This window comes from Polypterus senegalus, chromosome 18 (assembly GCF_016835505.1).
Source record: "Polypterus senegalus isolate Bchr_013 chromosome 18, ASM1683550v1, whole genome shotgun sequence".
NCBI lineage: Eukaryota > Metazoa > Chordata > Cladistia > Polypteriformes > Polypteridae > Polypterus > Polypterus senegalus.
In genome coordinates this window covers 78,075,310-78,096,251 of record NC_053171.1, presented here as the reverse complement: position 1 = coordinate 78,096,251, position 20,942 = coordinate 78,075,310, and the positions used below count along the sequence as shown (strand labels likewise).

The 20,942-nt window shown below is 40.2% G+C and overlaps 1 protein-coding gene across 5 annotated transcripts in view; it reads left to right on the top strand.

Moving 5' to 3' along the window:
• Positions 1–20,942, top strand: part of meis2a (Meis homeobox 2a) — a 115,057-nt gene that overhangs the window by 88,015 nt on the left and 6,100 nt on the right. For all 5 annotated transcript variants that reach the window (XM_039740982.1, XM_039740984.1, XM_039740983.1 and 2 more), the window contains exon 10: positions 18,284–18,342. In XM_039740982.1, coding sequence (XP_039596916.1) covers positions 18,284–18,342 — 59 coding nt within the window. The remainder of the gene's footprint in view (positions 1–18,283; positions 18,343–20,942) is intronic.

Genomic DNA, 20,942 nt, shown 5'->3' with positions numbered 1-20,942 from the left:
TTGTGGCTGCCTTCACTGTTTTTTCTGGACATGGCTACTGTGAATGAAGCACGCTGAGTCCATGTGTAAAGGTCGACTGTGGACTGCAAAAATTGGAAGACACAGAGGCCTTGTGTGATAGCCATGCTGGCATGGATATCAATGTGCTGCGATTCTTTATAGCGCCTGTCAAAGTGAGCAGAATTACAGAAGAATTAAAAGGCAGTATCACATAAATAACACTGAAATAACTGTGTGGTGTAAAACTGGCATCTGCACAAAGTAGTAAAACGCCCTAGCTTAACTGTCTATGTTTACTGCTATGCATGCTCGCTTTTTCTTATAATTTAACATGAACTGCCTTGCATTTTGTGGTCACCATGAATGAGCCATTCATTGATTTCCTGTACCCACTACATGGTCTATGGGTTACTGGAGCCTGTTCCATCAGTACTGGGCACCAGGGAAAAGCCAACTATGTCCATCATGAAGAGGAAAGCACACAACCTAGACATGGGAGAACATGAAAACACTACACTGAGCGGCAATGCACATTCTCATACTCTCTAGAAATCCAGATGTGTAGGTGCGAGACTGCACTCCATGTCACTCCACTTCATCAAAATGGAATAAAGCTCACTTGACCAGCTTTTTATATCTTCCATCCATCCATTTTCCAACCCGCGGAATCCGAACACAGGGTCACGGGGGTCTGCTGGAGCCAATCCCAGCAAACACAGGGCACAAGGCAGGAACCAGTCCTGGGCAGGGTGCCAACCCACCACATTTTATATCTTCAAAAAGAAAAAAAAAAATCTTTACATTCGTTTGGAATGGCATGGTGGCACAGTGGTTAGCACTGCTGCCTCATAGCTCCAGGGTCCGCTAGGGTTTGTTGTGTTCTCCCTTTATCTGGGTGGACTTTTCTCCCTGGCATATTTTGTAATGTTAGGCAACTATGTGAAGAGCAGTGGGCTGGCACCCCATCTTGGGTTGGGTCACGTCTTGTGCTACAAAATAGGCTCCAGTGACCCTGAACTGGATTAAGCACATTTGATTATGAATAGATTTTTTTTTAAATAATAATAAATGTTGATTAGGACAGAGGCATGACTAACGTAATTTTCGTGTCACATGACAGCTTTTAAAGTGCCTGTGTAGTCAGAAAGCACCGAGGTTAGGTAGCTATATTGGCCACACATATTGATATTCTGATTTCTTGGTTGAAGATGCCATTATAGTGCAGAAATACAACCTTGTGCCTTTCTTCACCTTTAGTATACAGCACTCTAGCATAATCGCAGGAGTTGTACTGCTAAGCAGACCAAAATTCATTGAATCAGCACTGGGAGTTCACACCAGTTGTGACAGATAATAGAAAGTTGAGCAGTAACATTCAGTCTGGTGAACCCATGATGGACAGAATCTGTTTGTTGAGTCAAATCCTAAGCACAGCACACACTAATGGGGTCTTCGTCTCTTTGATGCTTGTCCGTGTCAGTCATTGCTCTTCAACTGCAGTGCTTGTTCCACCGTATGCTTGTTTCCTGGACTTTCTGTCCATTGCTGATTCTAACAGGGCCAGTGTCATTTGCCTCTGGACAAGGTGACACAGTGCAGAACATGTTCCTTGTTTGTAGTCCCCAGCTTCCAATATTGGAAACAGTCTGTATGGAGTGAAATGTAAGGAGGCCATCCTACCCACGTAACCTACAAGATAATCGATTCAGAGAGGCAGAACCACTTAACAAAAATGTGTGGATTCCATCCTGGGTCGTCATATAGAGAAAAATAAAAAACGGGAAGTTTTAAATTTCTTTGAATTTCAACAAATTTTAATTAAAAAAAAACAAATCTGAAGAGGATACTGTGATTATTTGTGGTGGAGCTAGAAATAACTGAAGAGGCAGGCCTGATGTGCAGTGAGGAACGGCGCACTTTGTACCACATCTTCACCAGTGCAGACAGACTGATCCTCCTCATTTAAGGGATTACTAATTGGCAGTTAATTAGCGGGATTCATTCTGTTGTCTGATCCTGAGGCCCGACCCTAAATTCATTTGATCGGGCTGCCTTTTGTGCCACTGCAACTGTAATTACACTGTTTTGTGGCGTGTCAAAGTGGATTGTGCCTTTTCAACGAGACCAGGCGCCCTCACACTTCTCCTCTTTGCCCAGCCGGGCTCTGATGATTCAAAGTACTGATTGCTGTGGGCGCATACCACGGTTTACAATGAACATGCCATTTGGCGTGTTCTCCTTTTTTTTCACAGAAAAAAAAAAATATAAGCATAAAAGCAAGAAGAATCCAAACATATGACCTTTCTTGTGAATCCCACATCACTTTGGTTTTGCGTGTTTATTAGCCTCGATTTGGCAGCATTAAGATGTCTGTGGGCAATTAACAGGACCAACCCACCTGTCAAGCTGCAATTTGATTATTTCATCATTGTCCGGCAGCTGTAAATTTCAGGAGCTGCATGGGCCCCACGCAAATGGAGACGCCGCACTTTTCGAAACATGTAGTTCATTATGAAAAACAGGTGTTCACCCAAAAAAAAAATTATAATCTTAAAGACAGTCCTGTTAAAAGTAAGACAAAAACGAGTGTCCCTCCTGGAAAAGTCGTGACATTGTCAAACCCCCCCACCACTGTTTCACACCCCACTACGGCAAAGAAAGGGTTAATTAATTTCACTTTCAGGTACAGAGTGAAGAGGAAAGAAAAAGAAAGAGTGAAGGATGCAGTTTTCATGAATAAGCAGCTTAATGCATCTTGGCACCCAGAGTAAGCCTTGTAGGAGCTCCGAGTGCCTCAGGCAATCTGTGAGCAGAATAGCAATTTTATTACTTTGTCATTAAACCAATTTCACAGCAGTATTGTTTGTTAATGAGCAGCAGCAAACGAGCGAAGATGTCACACACTGGAATAGCAGCAAGATTTGTGACCCCGGCTTGGAGCGCTAAGATGTGAAAGCAAGGGCTATTAAAAAAAAAAAAAAAAAATAGACGACTCAGAGATAAAATGCAAAGTCTATACAGTCAATTGTGTCTTTATGAGCTTGAGCTTCTTTCCGCCACATGTAGGCACAGAAGGACTTGCTTCCAGTTTCTCTGCACCCGTGGTGATGTGTGCCCCTCCCCATTACGCTTTGGAGGTGAAGCTGGGGCCCAGCGCTTATGGTGTTGCATCTGAAAGACCAGTCACGTGGTGTGGTGTGCAGTGCACCCTGGGAGCAGCTCCTGCAGACAGCATTTTCCTGGGGCTCCTTCTTTGTGCACCCAACCCTGGCCGTTTTCACCTGTGACCCATCGGTGCCTGGATTACCATCCAATTTTTTTCACTTATGCTCTTTCCACGTGCAGTACAGCTGTATTGTGTAGGACTTTGGCATCTTTCCTGCTGTCTCTTTTGTTCACATGCTTTACGTGTTTGTTGTTGTGTTTCTAATGGCATCTTGCTATGGGCTGCATTGTACCTTTGTTTGTGATTTGCTACCCACTTGTTGATGCGTCACCTGAAGCTTCCTCATTCCTTTTTCTATGGCATGCAATTAAAAACGGATCATCTCAAGGAAGTTGAAATGAAATGCTCTAATATTTGGTTGACAAGGCAGCATTACAAACATAAGGGGTAGTTTGTCAACTGCTTGATGGCCGTAATATCTTTTCATTGATGACATACACCCAGTGATTCACACGGTGTATGTTGGTTCCAATTGGTTCATTTCTTGCTAGATTTAGCTTGCAGGTCTTGATATCCGCTTTGACCTAGCGTGTTCAATAGATGTGCACATACATTACCAAGAGTGCAGCATTTCTCCTGTTCTTGGCATGAGCCAGTTCTTCCTGTCTTGTAATACCATTTATGCGTATATAAAATGCTATTTTCAGGTAATGTTCATTATTAACCTTTATTAAGTACAGTAATTATCCCTATTGGGGTTCATTTTATTTAATGTGTTTTGTTCCATTGTTCTTACATCTTCTGAACGATTGATGTTCCAGAATGGTTTTAGATTACAAGATAGAAGGATACACCAAGTAACAACATAGATCTCAAAATGAGCCAGCGGAGAGGTTTGAACCCACTGCCTTGGAGGTCTGAAGGCCATTGCCTTTGTCTCCAGAACCCACATTGCCTTCCGCTGATATATTTAGATACATTCATTATCTCAAGCAGTTCATTAAGACCCTGCAATAGCATCCTTCTGATGTTCCTATAGTAACAGGTTCCACGTCAAAGCAGTTCTGCCTTCACGTTGTTTCATTGTGGGTTTGCACATATAATCTGCTGAGCTGCTCCTTCCTGCATTATGACTTAAAACAGCTCATTTTATGCCACAACCTCCTGTGTCTGGTTACATTTTACATGTGAGGACCATACTCAAGCACTTGCCGGCACTTTTTTTAAAGTTTGGCTAATGCATATTAGCATAACCGTTCCCAATTTCACTACAGAATCTTCGAGATCAGGCAACATGTCTGTTCTGGTGGTTCAGGTACAGTATAATTAACCCATAGCCTCCCCTACATTTCAAATTAAAGTGGCCCATAGTTGACTCATCTCCTCAATCTGAGAGAACAAGAATTGGATGTCAAAGATTCAGTGCAGAAGTGTATGTGTTTCTTGTGGTGACACGGAATGAAAAGCACAACGCTATATGAATTTTGCTTGTCCAAAGTTACTTTAAAGGGATCATCTCTGTAAACTGAAGCAGACATAAAGGACTTTATGACATTATACTTGAATTTTGCAGTTTACCAAGCACTGTCAAGCTGCGCATATCTAAAAATGATTAAAAAAAACTGTTAGCTGTTATTTTGTTTAATAATATGTTTGGCAGTTCAATTCTGTGCAAGATAGAGAGCCTTTCTTGGTGCTTTCTTAGCATGATATCTTGAGATTTACAAGCAAGCCAGTTAAGTCTGGGGAAGATCTTCAGCTAAGTTCCATGGCATTAGGTCACATGATCCACCAGCTTCTCAAGTTTATATTAACACCAATTTATGCCACGTCCCCATGATTTATTTTGTGGATTTTTGCTTTTAAGATTGGCTTCAGAATATAATGGCTGAGGGTTCAAATCCCATTAATAGGTCACCTCCTACGGTTAGGATGGTGTAGTAATTATCATTATAAATATAAAGAGAATATTGACAGAATATGATGTGGGTGACCTATAGGATGGGTGTTTTGATCCCAGATGGTCACTGAAGAGTTTCTATCCTATTCTTGTGTTGAAGTGGGTTTTCTCTGGCTAACTCCAGTTTTCTTCCATATCCTAAAGATATTCATGCAGTGTTCTCTGCAATTTTAGAAAAGCTGAGTATTGGAGAGTATGCCAGAGAATGAACTGTAATATAATCCAAGAATTGTTTTTGCTTTGAATTTGATGCTTTCGGGCTAAACCTGACCTAGTGATGGAAAAAAGGAGGTTCAGAAAAGCATGGATGATCTGCTGGACTAACCAAATTTGTTTCTGTGGCAAGGAAAGTTGTGTCTGCATTGTGTCTGTGGTCTTCTGCATCGCCTTCCCCATGATACAAAATGAAATTTTCTTTTAGACGATGCAGGCACGTCTCAGGATACAATCTTGATTAACAGCAATCCATAAATACAAAAGAGCACATAAAATCCAATCATTTTTTTTCCATTCAATTTCAATTAACTTTCAATGAACAACTTCCATTTTTACTTTCGGATGAAGCAAATTAGTTTTGACATAGATGAATATGTATCAACTGTCACTAACATTTAAGACGTAGTTCAGTCATGTTAAGTTCTTTGTTACCATTTTCGGTAGTTTTGTGTTTTTTGTGTTTTGCAATTGTCAGTTAGTGGTGGATTATCACGATGCCTCCAAAACGTGTAATATTGCTTCATGTTCTTTCTAATAAGTCTGAAACATTTTTCCATAGAACAATTAATAAAGCATTATTCCTTTTTGCCAATTGTCTATTAACTGACGATGCATTTTTCGACTTACAAAATCGGGTAACATACATTTATAAGTACAGAACTCATGCATAACTTGAGACCTTCCTGTAGATCAAAAAAAAAGTGAATGACTCGTTTCCATTTAGAAAGACTTCAAATTCTCCTAGCCTGTGTGTGAACTTCCATCTGACCACTGCCTATGTGGAGCGTTCACATTCTCATTGTCAATATCACTCCCTCATTGCAGAGATTAATTGATAACTCCAGACTGGTCCCTTATGAATGACTGTGTGTGTGACCCCAGTGATGGACTAGCACCCCCTCCAGAGCTGGCTTGGGGCCTTCCACCTGATAGGCAACAACCCTCAGTGAGCCAGAACTGTAGTAAAAAAGTTCATTGACAGATGCGTGGATGAATGATTTTCGATTCAGTAAATCCTCTTCAACAAGTAAGTGCTACATTCTAAATGGTAAATCAACTGCATGTTGTGCCTCATGAAGCCCTTTGACTTTGCATCTCTTGGAAGGCAGGAAATGAAAGACGTTGACTTACCTCCGTCATGTCCCTTTGGCCCCAAATATGTTGATAGGGTACCCCTCACTTTGACTGGCCAAAGACAAATTTCCTGAGAAGAAACATTTGATTTAATGATTTATGGTGAAGAAATCGATCACAAAAAATTGAATTGAATTAATCCCTAATTTAAATGAGGTTGGCTGTGAGGAACCACATGATCATATCATGTCACACAGTTTGCTTCAGCCTGACTAATTGTAAAATTCCTTGTTGCCATACTTTCAAAAAAAAGCAGTCACACCTCTTTGTTTTGCATAGGAGAATAAACAAAGGTTTAACAACGCTGTTTATTTCCATAACTGCTATTAAATCATGCATGTGAACTAACAAACATGGTCTCTTGTGGATTTTGGGTGCCATCAGTGATTCCCAATTTGATGTTTCGCTTTTTATTAATGGACATCAGGCTACTGGACTCTGCATTTGTCCTTCTGGTACAGGTGTCATCTGCTGTCTGAGTGTAAATCTCATGCTGTCTCTGCCTACTGTTAACATCCTGGAAAAACATTTTACACGCTCCTCAAGGGTTAACGCGGGACATGGTTTGTAAGAAGGCAGGTGTGGAAATGCAGAGCAGGTAATACAGTCTGCTAATGCTGTAAGACTCTGCAAAGCCAGCTCTGTAGCCTAAGGGACAAAACTGACAGAGCAAGTCTTGGGCCAGGATCTCCTTTCATTTACACCATCTTGACAACATGGCTTTACAGGCTGTGCCTTGGGATTTCTGAAACAATAAACATGCATGCAAAGGGGAAAGAAAGTTTGCATTTCTCCAAAATGCCAGTACTGACAGACAGCAATGTAAAGATTTAGAAACATTATGTGGCAGCCGAGAACTTGCGGATAGCATCCATACACACAGCTGTGTGTGCGTATGTGTGTGTTGCTTATTTATAGTGTCTGACCAGAGCCACCATGCAGTGAGGCTGAATAAATATTTTGTGTTTTCAAAATTTCACCTAAATGGTTCCTCTGATCAGGTTTATTTATTTGTTACTTCATTTGCATGAATATATTAATAAGCCCCCCTGTGACTGTGCCTTGGGTATGTGGTTTGGGAAAGGGAAGGATGGAATGGAAGTTTGCAAATGTGGACGGTTTTTATTTTTTCACAAATGCTTTAGAAGTTTCACGTAATGCTGGTTCAGTCATCTGGTTTTCACTTTTGCAACTACTCACTCTTTAGAAAATCGTTCATGCAAAGCTACGCGTACCTTGTTTTTATAGTGGTTACGTGTTTTGCACATGCTCTGTCTCCATCTTATCAGAATCGTTACAGCAGCGCTACATGCATGTATATTTCTGTCTTAGCAAATGTATCACATAAAAGAAACGTGTGCCTCGTTTTCCGGTTGAATTAACTCCACATTTCCAATCTTGTCTACCGCCGTTTCGCAAAGGTGGCTAGGGCAGCCATCATAGATTTCTGACTTTCACAGAAAAGCCTCTGGATGCTAATGGGTGTCCTCTGGACTTTTACAAGACATGCGCCCACAGGCACTCTGTGATCTAAAGGGCTAAAGACCTTTCTGTTACCTAGATGATACTGTCAATTGAAACTCAATTTTGTTTGATATATTGTGCCTCCCTTGTCATCATCAATCAGCATTCACCCTTAATCCCAGCATCTGTCTGTGTGATATCTGACAAAATGTCAGCCACAAAATTTTTTACTAGATTATTATGGGTAACAACGAGATTCTTATTTGTGATACCTTCATGAGATTAGGCTGGACACACTGGAAAGCAGAGATTACCAAGTGACTGTCCCTCTGGCTCCGTACAAAAGGCTTATTTCTACTAGAGGAAAAAAAAACATGTGAGTGAGGGAGGGAGAGAAAACCTCTCTTCCTTTCACTCATTTTGCTTTGTGAGAATGAGCTGGCCAACCCCGCATTACAAATAGTAATTTTAGCTGGGCCAACAGAGCTCGGTAATGATAGAGCGGCAGCCCTCTCTAGAGTCAATAAGTCCAATAATTGAGACATTTTGGCCCACGTTCCTGAATTACTGCTGCTCTCCTGAATGACAGGATTACTTGTAGGCCAGGCCCTCTTGCGTACTGACCTCACCTAAGGGTTCTCAAAGGTTTCATAGTTCAGGCAAAGCATATTTAGACGTAAAGATAGTCAGGCACAAGAGCTTTATTGAGTCTTCTAACCTGGAACCAAGAAGATTAAAACCTGACACCTCCACTTTTTATTTTCCTCATTTTATTGATACTTTGGACCAATAACACAAAGTAGTTGTCTTCATCGTATCGTATTTTTGAATCTGTTAAGACATCAATATGATATATGCGAAAATTAAAAAATAAAAAATCAATGTAATTTCTAAAAAATCCATTTGTGAAAACATTTTCTTCTGAGACAGTAGTTTCTCTCAATTGCTTTTTCTGGGTAAAGAGGTTATTTTTTTTGAGTCTTTAATCTTAACAAGGTGCTTTCTTTTGGATGGAGTATGTCAAATTATTTCAAATTTGGCATTAGTGCAGTATGTAGACATTTGAAGGTATTCACTCAGAGAACAAAGAAGTTGTGTAAATGCAGTAAGATCAGACTGAGGTCTTGGTCAAAATATGTTAATCAGAAACAGTAAAAGTCCACAAATGTGATATCACTCCCTTATACAGTATATTTAAAACTAAGAACTCTTACTTTATTACTTTTGTCTAGTTGACTGGTGCTATAATAATTATATTTAAACCTGATACATTTACCGCATTATACAAATCTGTGCATGTGCATAATATATTGTACATATTACCTGCCGCATATTTACATTTTAATAGCTTTGGGGACAACCCTAAATATGGCTGAATACAGGTGCAGCTCATATTAGAAAGTGTAATCAATAAAGTATGGTTTCTATTCTGGACTTCTATATAACTGCAACTTTTCAGAATATAAAGTTTAGTTCAGTCAATTGGAAAGCGCTTTGTTAATTCATATTTCCTATTCTCCTTCTGTCACCGTGACTTCCAAAGTTAGCTTAAATGTGTGGAAGGGCTGCCTTAAACTAAATGGGTACATATCTTTGTGCACCCTAACCCTAACCCTAACCCTCAATATTTAGATGTACAGCATATATATATATATATATATATATATATATATATATATATATATATATATATATATATATATCGTATATATATATATATATCGTATATATGTGTGTGTGTGTTTGTGGTGTGCAATGCTTATAAACGTGCAGTCATGGTACACTTTCCCAGTGTTATATAAGTATTTGTGTACTGCATTTGTATACATATATTTAACAGATCTTTGTCTGCACACAGATATACATACTTAAGATGTATGGATTTATAAAATCATTTAGCTTGATTTCGAAATTTTATTAGTTTCCGAATGGAAGGAAATAAACTGGGTGCTGAGATTTTTCAAGTAAGGAAGGCAGAAGTTTCAGTGTAAAGTAGTATTAATCATGGAGCAGGAGAATGATGATGTGTTGCATGTCATTTAAAACATGCAAGTAAGAATTTCACTGTACGTGATAGTAATGACCCTATAAACTTATAAACACATTCACAAACTATACCAAAATGAACATAGACACACTGAATTATTTTACCATGTACAGTATACGAATATGTTATGTATGAATATATGTGCATGCATAAAGAACTTGAATTTGACCTGCACATTCACTCACACAGCGCGTATAGAGATGAACTTATGGATACGAAGTGGATAGTGCTGCTGCCTCACAGATTCTGCTTTCTGGGCTCAAATCTTACACTGGGTCATTGTTGGTGTGCAGTTCCTCCCACATCCTGAAAGACAGGCAGACGAGACTTATTGCGGACTCCAGATTAGCCCTGTTTGAGTGTGAATGTGGGTGTATGTACGAGTGGGCCTCCTGCATTGCTAGATTGGATTATTGAATTAAGCGTGCTTGAGAATGTTATGCTTGTATATTTAGAAATACGTACAGAATTACTGTATATACACCTGTGACAATATTGACCTAGGAACACACACACACATCTATCTATCTATATGTCTATCTGCTTTTAACAATTTTATATGCCTATATCTAGTTATTATACATCTTGTATCAATCTAGCAATTGGTCTTTTTATTGTGCCTTTCATCTCTGTTGTTTAAGTGTTTTATATCTATATATGATATACATATATGATTTATACATATACAGGGTGAGTCAAAATTATGTTAACAATTGAATGGTGGAAACAATTTATTCACAAAGCATACTTCATATATACAAGATAATTTGCAGGAATGTCTCAACCTGTTCACCATCATGTTCAACACACAAAAACCAACGAGCAACAGTACCATTTAAAGCCCGGACACACATTTCGTGGGGAATAGCTGATACCACAGTCCGTATTCTGTCCCTCAGGTCATTGATATCACGAATTTTCACCATTTTCACCTTCACTATACCCCATAACCAGAAATCAAAGGGTGTAAAATCAGGGGAGTGTGGAGGCCATGGCAATGGTGTGGTCGAGATAAAAATGATCCATTAGTGTTAACATAATTTTGACTCACTCTAAATTTTATTTATATATATATATTATATATATATATATTATATATTATATATATATATATATATATATATATATATATATATATATATATATATATATATATATATATATATATATATATATATATATATATATATATATATATATATATAGCACGGTGGCGCAGTGGTAGCTGCTGCCTCGCAGTTAGGGGACCTGGGTTCGCTTCCCGGGTCCTCCCTGCGTGGAGTTTGCATGTTCTCCCCGTGTCTGCGTGGGTTTCCTCCCACAATCCAAAGACATGCAGGTTAGGTGGATTGGCGATTGTAAATTGTCCTTAATGTGTGTTTGTGTGTGTCCTGCGGTGGGTTGGCACCCTGCCCTGGATTGGTTCCTGCGTTGTGCCCTGTGTTGGCTGGGATTGGCTCCAGCAGACCCCCGTGACCCTGTATTTGGATTCAGCGGGTTAGAAAATGGATGGATGGATATATATATATATATGATGACACCTGATAGGTTGTCGAAAGCTTAGGAATAAAAAACTATTTTAATTTACAAGTTTCATTTTCTTCTTTTTATGGACCCTTGCAACATATACAGTATACAAACCGTATCACAGATCTTTGCATCCATGTAGAAAGTCGCCTTTAACGATAAGCAAGAGGAATAGTGCCCTTATTCTAACCCCAGGTATATATAAAGGGAAATAATTTACATACAACTCGGCACACTATGCACTTTATACACTGGCAGTCCTACCCATATCATTTTCATATTATGTTTATAATGTCTTAAGCTATTTACTACATATATAATATGAAAATGATACAGTATGTGCAACTTCATCTGTGTATACATGCCCACTCATAATCGTACACTATTATATATAAGTATGGTTTATATATATATATGTAGACCATACACAGACAGAAGAGAATATGGACGTAGTGTGCAGCTGTTATTCATAGCCTGAGTGTTTGTTTTTGTACAATCCGCATACTATACTGTATATAGAGCAAGATAATAGAATGACAGAAAGTTATAGTAAGAGCAGCTGATTTCAGAGAGCTAATGTTTGGTTTGGGCCATCAGGGAGTGTACAGCATTTTCACTCCCAAAGCACACAAACTGGTAGTGCTTGTGGAGGTTAGCTGTGTGTAGTTGCTACAATAAGGCTCCTTTCATACAGGTGTGTTTATGCCTGAGGCTTGCTGGCCACAGTCCATTCCATTCAGAGGAGCTGAATTGAACAATAACTACCATATCTCTTAAAAAATAAGGTAAGCGTCAAAGGAGATGCCTGAGAGCTTTGTCAGGGCCAAGAAAAACCCTGTTGCAGTTGTCAGAGCTTGTTGATGTTGCAGAGAACAGAACAGTTTTTTCCGCTGGATTTTGTGGTTCTGCCTTAGGAAAGAAAGTAAAATAGAACGGAAGAACAAAGTCCTACTCTATAAATCAGCAGCTGCTCCTTGCCAGATCAAAGGAGTGACATTCTCTTTCCTGGTCTGCTTGTCCACTTTAGGTGTTTGATAGACAGCTAACAGCTGGCCTGCCACACAGTACAGAGCCGCTATCTTCTGAGGTGCTGAGGAGATCCGAGCCCTAGGTGCAGGCGTGGAGTTAATATTGGCAACGCACCTTTATGGCTTGAGTATTTGGTGTAATCTTATTGGCCGTTTATATATGGCGCTGCATCCTCTTCAACATAACGCCCATTTGCATAAGTGGTGAGGAGTAAGGTAGGCGGCCCAAGTGAATCTTGGAGCAAAGGACAATCAGGCTCTATTTCCCCCTTTGACAAGCAAGCCATCTTAAAGTGAAAAGATCAAGTGGGGGGAAAAAAAATGTTGGATTAATCAGCCCTAGCTGTGCCGGTGAACCATTTCCATACTAATGCAAATGAAAAATGGCCCATAAGAGGGTATAACATTGTCAGGAGTGATGGGTCTCCAGAATTAACTATGGTAATGGTTCCCTCAAAATGCAGCTATCCATCTTACGAGAGATGCTGAAGCGAAAATGTGCTGCAGTGCTATTGATTTATTTTAATTAGCAGCTCATTAAAGTGTGTCAGAATGTAAAACAAATATATAATTCTTTGTCTTATTTTTGCTGTATTCTTTTATGACTCCTCTTCATGGGGGAGCAAACTACGACGTTGCCTCTTTCTCTGGTTATTTGTTTTTAAACTGCTGTTGTTTTTAACATTGGTGTGTGGAGCGTTTCTAAAGGAGGAATGAGAAAGGGCAAAGGAAAAAAAAAAAAAACGGAAAGGAAAATGAAAGCCAAAGCCTAGCAGGTCCGTGGATGTTAGGTGATGTCAAAGCCCAACAGTGGAGTGTGTAAACCGTGGAAACATGTGAGCAGTGTTCATGTGAACTCGCGCAGCCGAGTTCTCGATGTTTTACATCTGTAATAAATCAAACGCAGTGAGGTAATGTAGTGCAGCTTATGTCTCTTGACTCATGTTTTATCTCAAAGAAGAAAGATCCCAGATATGAATAGCTGAAGGAAGCCTTACTGGTTTTCTCCCCTCCCACATTTCCAAGTAGCTTTGAAAGATTCTTTTTGATAGTTTATGATAAATCTCCAGATACGAACAAATCTGATGCCTTTCTTAAAGAGTTACTGTGCCTCCACAGTGCTAATCTGGTCTGATCTTATCTTTATTTACAGTAGATGAGATTAGAGCCCAATGGAACGCCACGCAGCCTTGTTTCCTTTTTTTTTTCAGCTGAAGTGCTACTAAAATCTGAGTCCCGCACAATTTTTGTGGACTGACAGTGGGATGGAATGCTTGAAAACAACGTAAGGTCTTAAACTGCAAAGAAAAATAAAGTTTATAAAAAGAGAACAAAAGGGCCTACTCCCTGGCCAGCGTGAGGCCCTGCCTTGTGACAATAAAAAAAAGAAAAAGAAAAAGACGCCTGGTGTTAAAAGCAGCAAGAGTAACATTTCTGTAAACCAGTCAAACTGACCCAACTTTGTTTTTTGCTTATGAAAGACAGGGCTTTCATGCTGGCTTTGTTCCAGTAGATTATGGTTTGGCATGAAGGTTTCCAAAGAAAGGAATGCTGACAACAGGAGTAGGTTACCAGGTGTGGCTTCAAGTCTGTTAACTCGAAACAAGGACTTTCAGACTTAAAAAAAAAAAAATCTAAGAAAGCGGGAGAAAAATACTGAAGAGTGTGTGTGCGTGTGTGTGTGTGTGTGTGTGTGTGTGCGCTTTCGAGAAGAGAAGCAATGCAGTGTGTACAGCTGCATTAAATGCAGGGAGGCCTCTTCTCCAACTCGGCTTTCCCAACAACGCACACCCAATCCCAGCCCCCCAATCCCCCGCCCCCGGTCTCCACAAATATCCCAAATCGCACTCTTAATAGTAGAATCTCAATGTGAGCACGTGGAAATTGAAACAATTGTGACTCGTCCCCAGCTGCTGCCTTTTTAACTTTAGGTAGCCTGTCTTGAGCAAAAGGAGGCAAGGCCTGCACCGATTCTTGCTACAAAGCTCTCCAGAAAGACAGCAAATTTTGGAGCATAACCTTTATTTCTGGGAATAGCCCCACCCCCTCCCCTCACCACCACATACTCGATGAAAAAGAAACAGTTATACAGTACAGGGCATTCATTAAACAAGATAAGAGCAGTCTACATGTGCATAGCTGTTAGAATAGTACTAATGGCTGTGATAACAATAAGGCACTGCAGTGCACTGGCAGCACGTTCCTGGCTGCTTCCTCATTTCCCTCCACTGTTCAACTGCGATCCTGAACTGGATGAGTCGGATCAGAAATGGATGGATGGAAGAATGTGCCCTATGATGTGGAAGCATTCTGTCTAAGGTTGGTTTCTCCCTTACTGCCACTGGGGCCAGGAGACCTTCCCAACTCGAGTGCAATCCAAATAGAATTCAGCACATTCCAAAATACATGGATGGAAGCCTACAGTATCTCCCACCTGGTGCTGGCTCAAACCTTGGAAGGCTCTGAGCTTGTGGGATACACCTTGCTACTCCGTTACTGCACAGAAAATGGATGGATAAATGAGGAACTAGAAGAGTAGTCACGTTGGTAGTAATGTTTTTTAATCCTTTTTAAAGTCACCAGTGTTAATTTAACGTAGAGAACCCTGTGTTTAATTAATGTTCAGGAATTTGTGCACGAGGAGAGCGGTATTAAATATTAGCAATTGGAAAGAAAGTAATTTTAATCCTTACAGATTTAAAATAACTGTGAGCATAGTAATAACAATTACAGCAGTGATAGCGTAACTTTAGCAATTATAATGAAATATCTGCAGTTTAAAATAAAATGAATAACTGTAGTGATAATAATATATTAGTAAGAATCAAAATTAGTAACAGCAATATTTAGACAAACAAGCCTAGTAATGTTAAAGAATTTTGTGGCTATAGGACTATATAATCATATCATTTTTACTCTTTTATTACGTCAGCTGTGGCTTTCTGAAAGTAATACAAATTGCTCAAATCTTTCTCAGAAAATGTTTCATTCATTCATTCATTCATCACTTCATTCATTCAAACATAAAGATGCACTCGTCGAGCTTTATGGATCAGCTTGCCAGCCATTCACGTAAAGAGGTAGCTGAGTAAAGCAAGCACCTTTATTGATGATGAATTTGCACACAGGCTCCTACATGCCCAAGACGGACCCAGGGGTGAAAATGAATTATTTTCATATTTTTGCTAATAGGCACGTTGTGACCAGTAGCCAGTGTGATGACCGTTGTTTGACCCCCCTGCATTTGTTTGAGGACTTCTTGTGTTGTTCCCGTGTGAAGGAGCCAACAACTCCGTGAGAGAGGGAGACAGAGAAGGAAGTGTGGCCAAGAGGGTCTGAGCCGGTGTAAATATTAATACAAAATCTATAAAGTAACAGTACTCATTAAGATATGCTTAGGAAGAGACGCTGAACCAGCCCTGGAATTCCTTCAGTCCTTGAAGTTGTGCTGCGGGCTTGGCTTGCATGTTTTGTTGTTAGAAGCACACAGCCATTAGCAGCTTATGGGGAGGAGAGAAAACAACCTTATCAGCAGCGTCCTGATAATCTCAATTGGCCTCACTGATAAAGGCCACTGCCAGGCAGAAGTGGTTTTGGTCAAGCAGAGCATGTTACTGTAGCAACTTGAGCAGGAAGAGACTCTGACAGGATAAAGGCAAATAAACAGAGAGAACGCTTGGCATGTATTTAGCCAACGTTTGCTCACTGTGCAAGCATGCGTCCTTAAGGGCCGCCATATAACCTAGATACTGGAGAGAGCCTGTTTAAAAGTGGAAATTCTGAAGCTCAAAAAGTAGTCTGGTGGACGTAGAGTCTGAGTCTACCGACTTACTGGAAAAGGAAAAGGAAACTACACTGGAGTGAAAGTGGACTCACTCCCGACAAGAAAGCAGATTCCTTTCTCGGCTTTTTGTTTTTTTTTTCCAACTTAATATGCCGGCCTGAAAGTGCCATCCAGGTAATGCTTTTAGCAGGATGTTCAATTAGCAAATGGACTAGGCACACTGATTACCTTCCTGCAATCATGTAGCCCACATGCCGCCCACCCCCTCCAGCTTAATTGTTTGTCACACATTTTTTTAACATTGGCAAATGGGGGAACATTGAAGAGCAGGGCATTGTTTCCCTTTATTTGTTATTTCTTGCTGGATCCTTTTTGCACAGACACACGCATGTATAAATTTGTGCCTGTGTAAAGGGGTGAAGTTTAATTCCACACTGGCACACAATTTTGTCCACGGATCGTTCCGGTGGTGTGCCTACCCTTTTCAGCCCCCTTACCCGTCACCTTATTTAGGCCCACCCACCTGAAGATGACGACTTGTTAGCTGTGTCAAATTTTCTTTTTCATATTCTAGCATAGATTTAACTTTCGCCAGTCACACCCACACAGCCCTTCACCATCTCCTTTACACACACACACTCACACACACACACACACACACACAGCCATAAGACACGTACAGTCCATCGAGGAAGAAAACTCAAAAATGCAAGTAGCTGCTGAAACCCGGAGTAACCCTTTAACATTCTTTTAACAAGGCTTTTTTTTTTTATACTCGTTCCCCCAGTTTTCTATCAGCTGCACCTCAGGCAGGGTGACATTTTTGACAACAAAGAGGGAGAGCGCGAGAGAGGAACATTTAAGGTGGCTCTTTTTACCTTAGAAGTTTGCTAAAAAAAAAAAAAGTGATGTTCACCTACATTGTTGTTTTTTTAATTAATGTATTTATGCTCCCACCGTATACCATGATTTTCATTAGGCATCGTTGTAAATGTGCTACACAGGTATTGTGTATGTATGTATGTGTGTGTGTGTATACAGAGAAACTCACATTAGAAGCAAAATTGAATCCAGTCGGCATTCTTCTAATGAGTTGCTTCATCTGAGAAGCTAGCAGCCTGGGATTTTAAGTGCCACTTTTCCTACCTGATTGAATGATTATATTTAGTCTTAATTAAAGCCATGTGTCAGGAGCTGCTATTTATTTATTTCTTTTCTTATTATTCATGCACAGATATGTGGAGGCGCAGGTCGCGGCGGCGGCCTGTTTGCCAACACAGGGTGTCCCAGGCTCACTTTATAAAAGTTGCCCTCGGCTGGCACTAACCTCCAAATGACCCCTGACTTTACAGTCCAAAGCTGCAGGAGCTGTGAAGGCCTAGGAGTCTTTGTGTACCGGCACATATTTGCTGCTGTGCTGGTGATAAAACTTCAGACAGCCTAATTGATGGGCTTGCTGACATAACAATACCTTGTGAAAGCAGAGTGGCAAAGCCTGGTCCTCATTTGTGGACAGCTGGAAGGGTAGCTAAACCCCCTACAATGTCAAAAAAAAAAAAAGCCTCCTAGCACGCTGTGAACTTTTAACTTGTTTCCACATCTAATGAGTGATAACTTTCATTTCGAATTTGTTTAGGTGTACGAGGCTGATGTTTCTGCTAGCCAAAGAGCAGCAATGTCGCTTTGCTAATGTACTGGAATTTATCTGCTGTATTCATAGTTACCACAAGCAACTACAACCTTTATTTAGGTACCAGAATTCAATAATAAATAAAGAATGTGGTGATGTGGTCAAAGTACGTTCCAAAGCGACCCACTGTAAAAGAGATAGGAATCGTTTGTGGGCTGCTGAGGAGTAATAAGAAGTAGCAATACTTTTTTTTTTTTTGGGCCTAAAATGTCTAATGTGAAAGTGCTCATCAGCCAATTAAACCACTTCTGATTTGCTCTTTTGCAGGTTTATTAATGCCAGAAGAAGAATAGTACAGCCAATGATTGACCAGTCAAATCGAGCAGGCAAGTCCCCGCCGTTGTTGTCATATGAGCAGTGTACCGTGTGTGTTGTGGAGCCCTTGGTTTGAAAGGATTGATCTGAACAGTCATCTGAAGGGAGCAGTGCTTACAGTCTGCTCCACCGTTGTTCTATATAACACCCTCCCTAGGCAGCAGCGGCAGCATCACCGAGGGTTCTGCACGTGGGCTTTCTTGAGACTTCAGCTCCTCGGCACCATTGCCTTGGCTGCGTTTTGCCCTGTACTGTTTTTCCGTAGACGGTCGATAATTGAAAGTCCGTTACATTTTACATCCTGAAGTCCCCACTGCTCACAGTTTTCAGGTCCCGCAGGCACAAATGTTCAACAAGTTCTGTCTCGGGAGTCTCTTCACCTGGTAAATAAACACCTACAGTCAGGCATTCTGGGAGCTCATATATTTTTTCATTGCCCCAAATATCCCGCTGCAGGAACTCACCTCACTAATTGATGCTAATTGGAGTTTTCCAACACTCACTCTCCAGAAACTGCTTTTTATTTTCCCTGTAAATCGGTAATTGGGCACAAGCCGTGGTGCCACGAGCACTTGCTGGACCGCAGAATCGCGCCTGCTCAGTAACGCCAAGCTGCTTGTTTCCAGCTACCTCAGCTTCTCGGTTCTCTGAAACCAGTTCATTTTGGGTCAGGTCAGCTTCATTATGAATACTGTATCTGATAATAAATACATTATACATATTGGTGTTGATCAGGCGTGCACTGCTTTTTTTAATACTGTGACCAAGTATAAGTCACTGACAGCATCAGTTGTAGCTTAAATGGAGATGCAGGAATTTGTACTTCATAATAAGCTTGTCCTGCTTGCTGACCCCCTTTGCTCCAAAAACATATTCCCTTTATTAGAAATGTGTGGAGAGGTGAATCAAAAGGGAATGTAAAGGGCTGAATACCAAACACGCATCTCATTTAATTACGCTAAAAATAAGAAAAAGGTCCAATAAAAAAAATAACGGATGTTTCATGTCCTGGACAACCTAGGGTTGGCATTGGTCTGACACTTTCAAGTGTTTTCAGTAAATAAGTCTCTTCCTCAGAGCTCCATACTCTTTAGAAGTGGGTTCCCAAGTGAACACATAGACTTCCAGTGCGTAGGCCCTGGATTGGAAGGACCGAGAGCTTCAAGCAAAACCTTAAGTATTATCACGGTCCATATCGGAACTTGTCCACTGGTCTGCGGAGAAGAAAGAAGAAATTGTTTGTGGCTGTGTTTCCTCACTTATTGGGGATGGATGGTTTACCTCACCAGAGGCCTGTAGATGCTCCCTACACACACGCGAGTGACAACTGTTTGATGCAGTATGAACAGCACTCTATTAACAAAGTTTAATAGTGGAAATATTTGCTAATGTCTTTGTAAAACTGAAGTCCACCCATTTTCCAGAACTAGCTGGATGAGAGGCCAGGCTTTGGTAGGGCATATCCATATATACACTTAATATGGATCACTACAGAGTAACCAGTCAACTTATCAGCATATCTTTGGAATTAGAAACCTGGACAAGACTGAGAACCTGATTCCCTATGTTTTTAATTATAAACAAGAACGTTAAAGAACAATGACTTTTTATAAATTTAATCGGCTCTAAATTTAGGTTTTGATTTTTCTTACATACTTTTGTTTAACGATGAGTTTACTTTTTCTTTGTACAGTACCTCAAAATGTACAACAATCATTTCTTCCATCATTTTCTGACATTTTTAGTTGAATAGTGAATGCAGGACATCACAGAGATTTTAGTGGACTCTGTTCATAATGAAAGCCTGGAAGCACCTCTTCATACAAAACATCATGAGAATCTGAAAGAAACTAACAAGTCTTATAGTTGAAGCAAAAATTATGGCAGCTGGAAGAGATTTGGGACAGACTTAACTGTTAAGAAACCAAACAAGGTTGATGCGCTGGATGGTCTTCTCTTGTTTGTTCAACTTATAATTTTCTTATATTGTCGTTGGCTCCAACACTTTCATTTTGGATTGAACTTTCCAAGTCGTATTGAGTGACCTAAACTCAGTTAATGCTTACACTTTGTCTATGTTCCTCTACTCATATTGAGTAACATTTTACAAAAAAAAGTGACTGTTGCACAATACACCAAACACGAGCCTTCTGAAAGGGTCATGAAAACATGTTTTTTTGACTGACAACATTTGTGGAAGCCAATCAGTGACCATACAATCGCCACCACCCTTTTAAGGAATTCCCATTCACAATAGGAAACATGAGCCAACTGTGAAAAAGTAGAGGAAATAAAATAGGAATCCATAAAGGAACTGGTTTGGGGTTGATGTTCAAGAAGAGACCCTATATGGGAATAGAATAGTGCCATGGCATCACCTACTGTATGTGTCGGTGTATTATTCTTTGATATATTGTCCCTCTCAGAGCTCATTATCATGAAGAAAACGGTATGTTCTTATTTAAATCCGCCAAAGCAATCCACATTTCCATGCGAGATCCGATAACGCACTCCATGGATGGTGTAGCAGTCAGGAGATTACATCTTCTGGGAAGCACCACAAAACACGGATGACGTGAAGTGCCACCCGCCAGTGTCAAATGCCACTCTC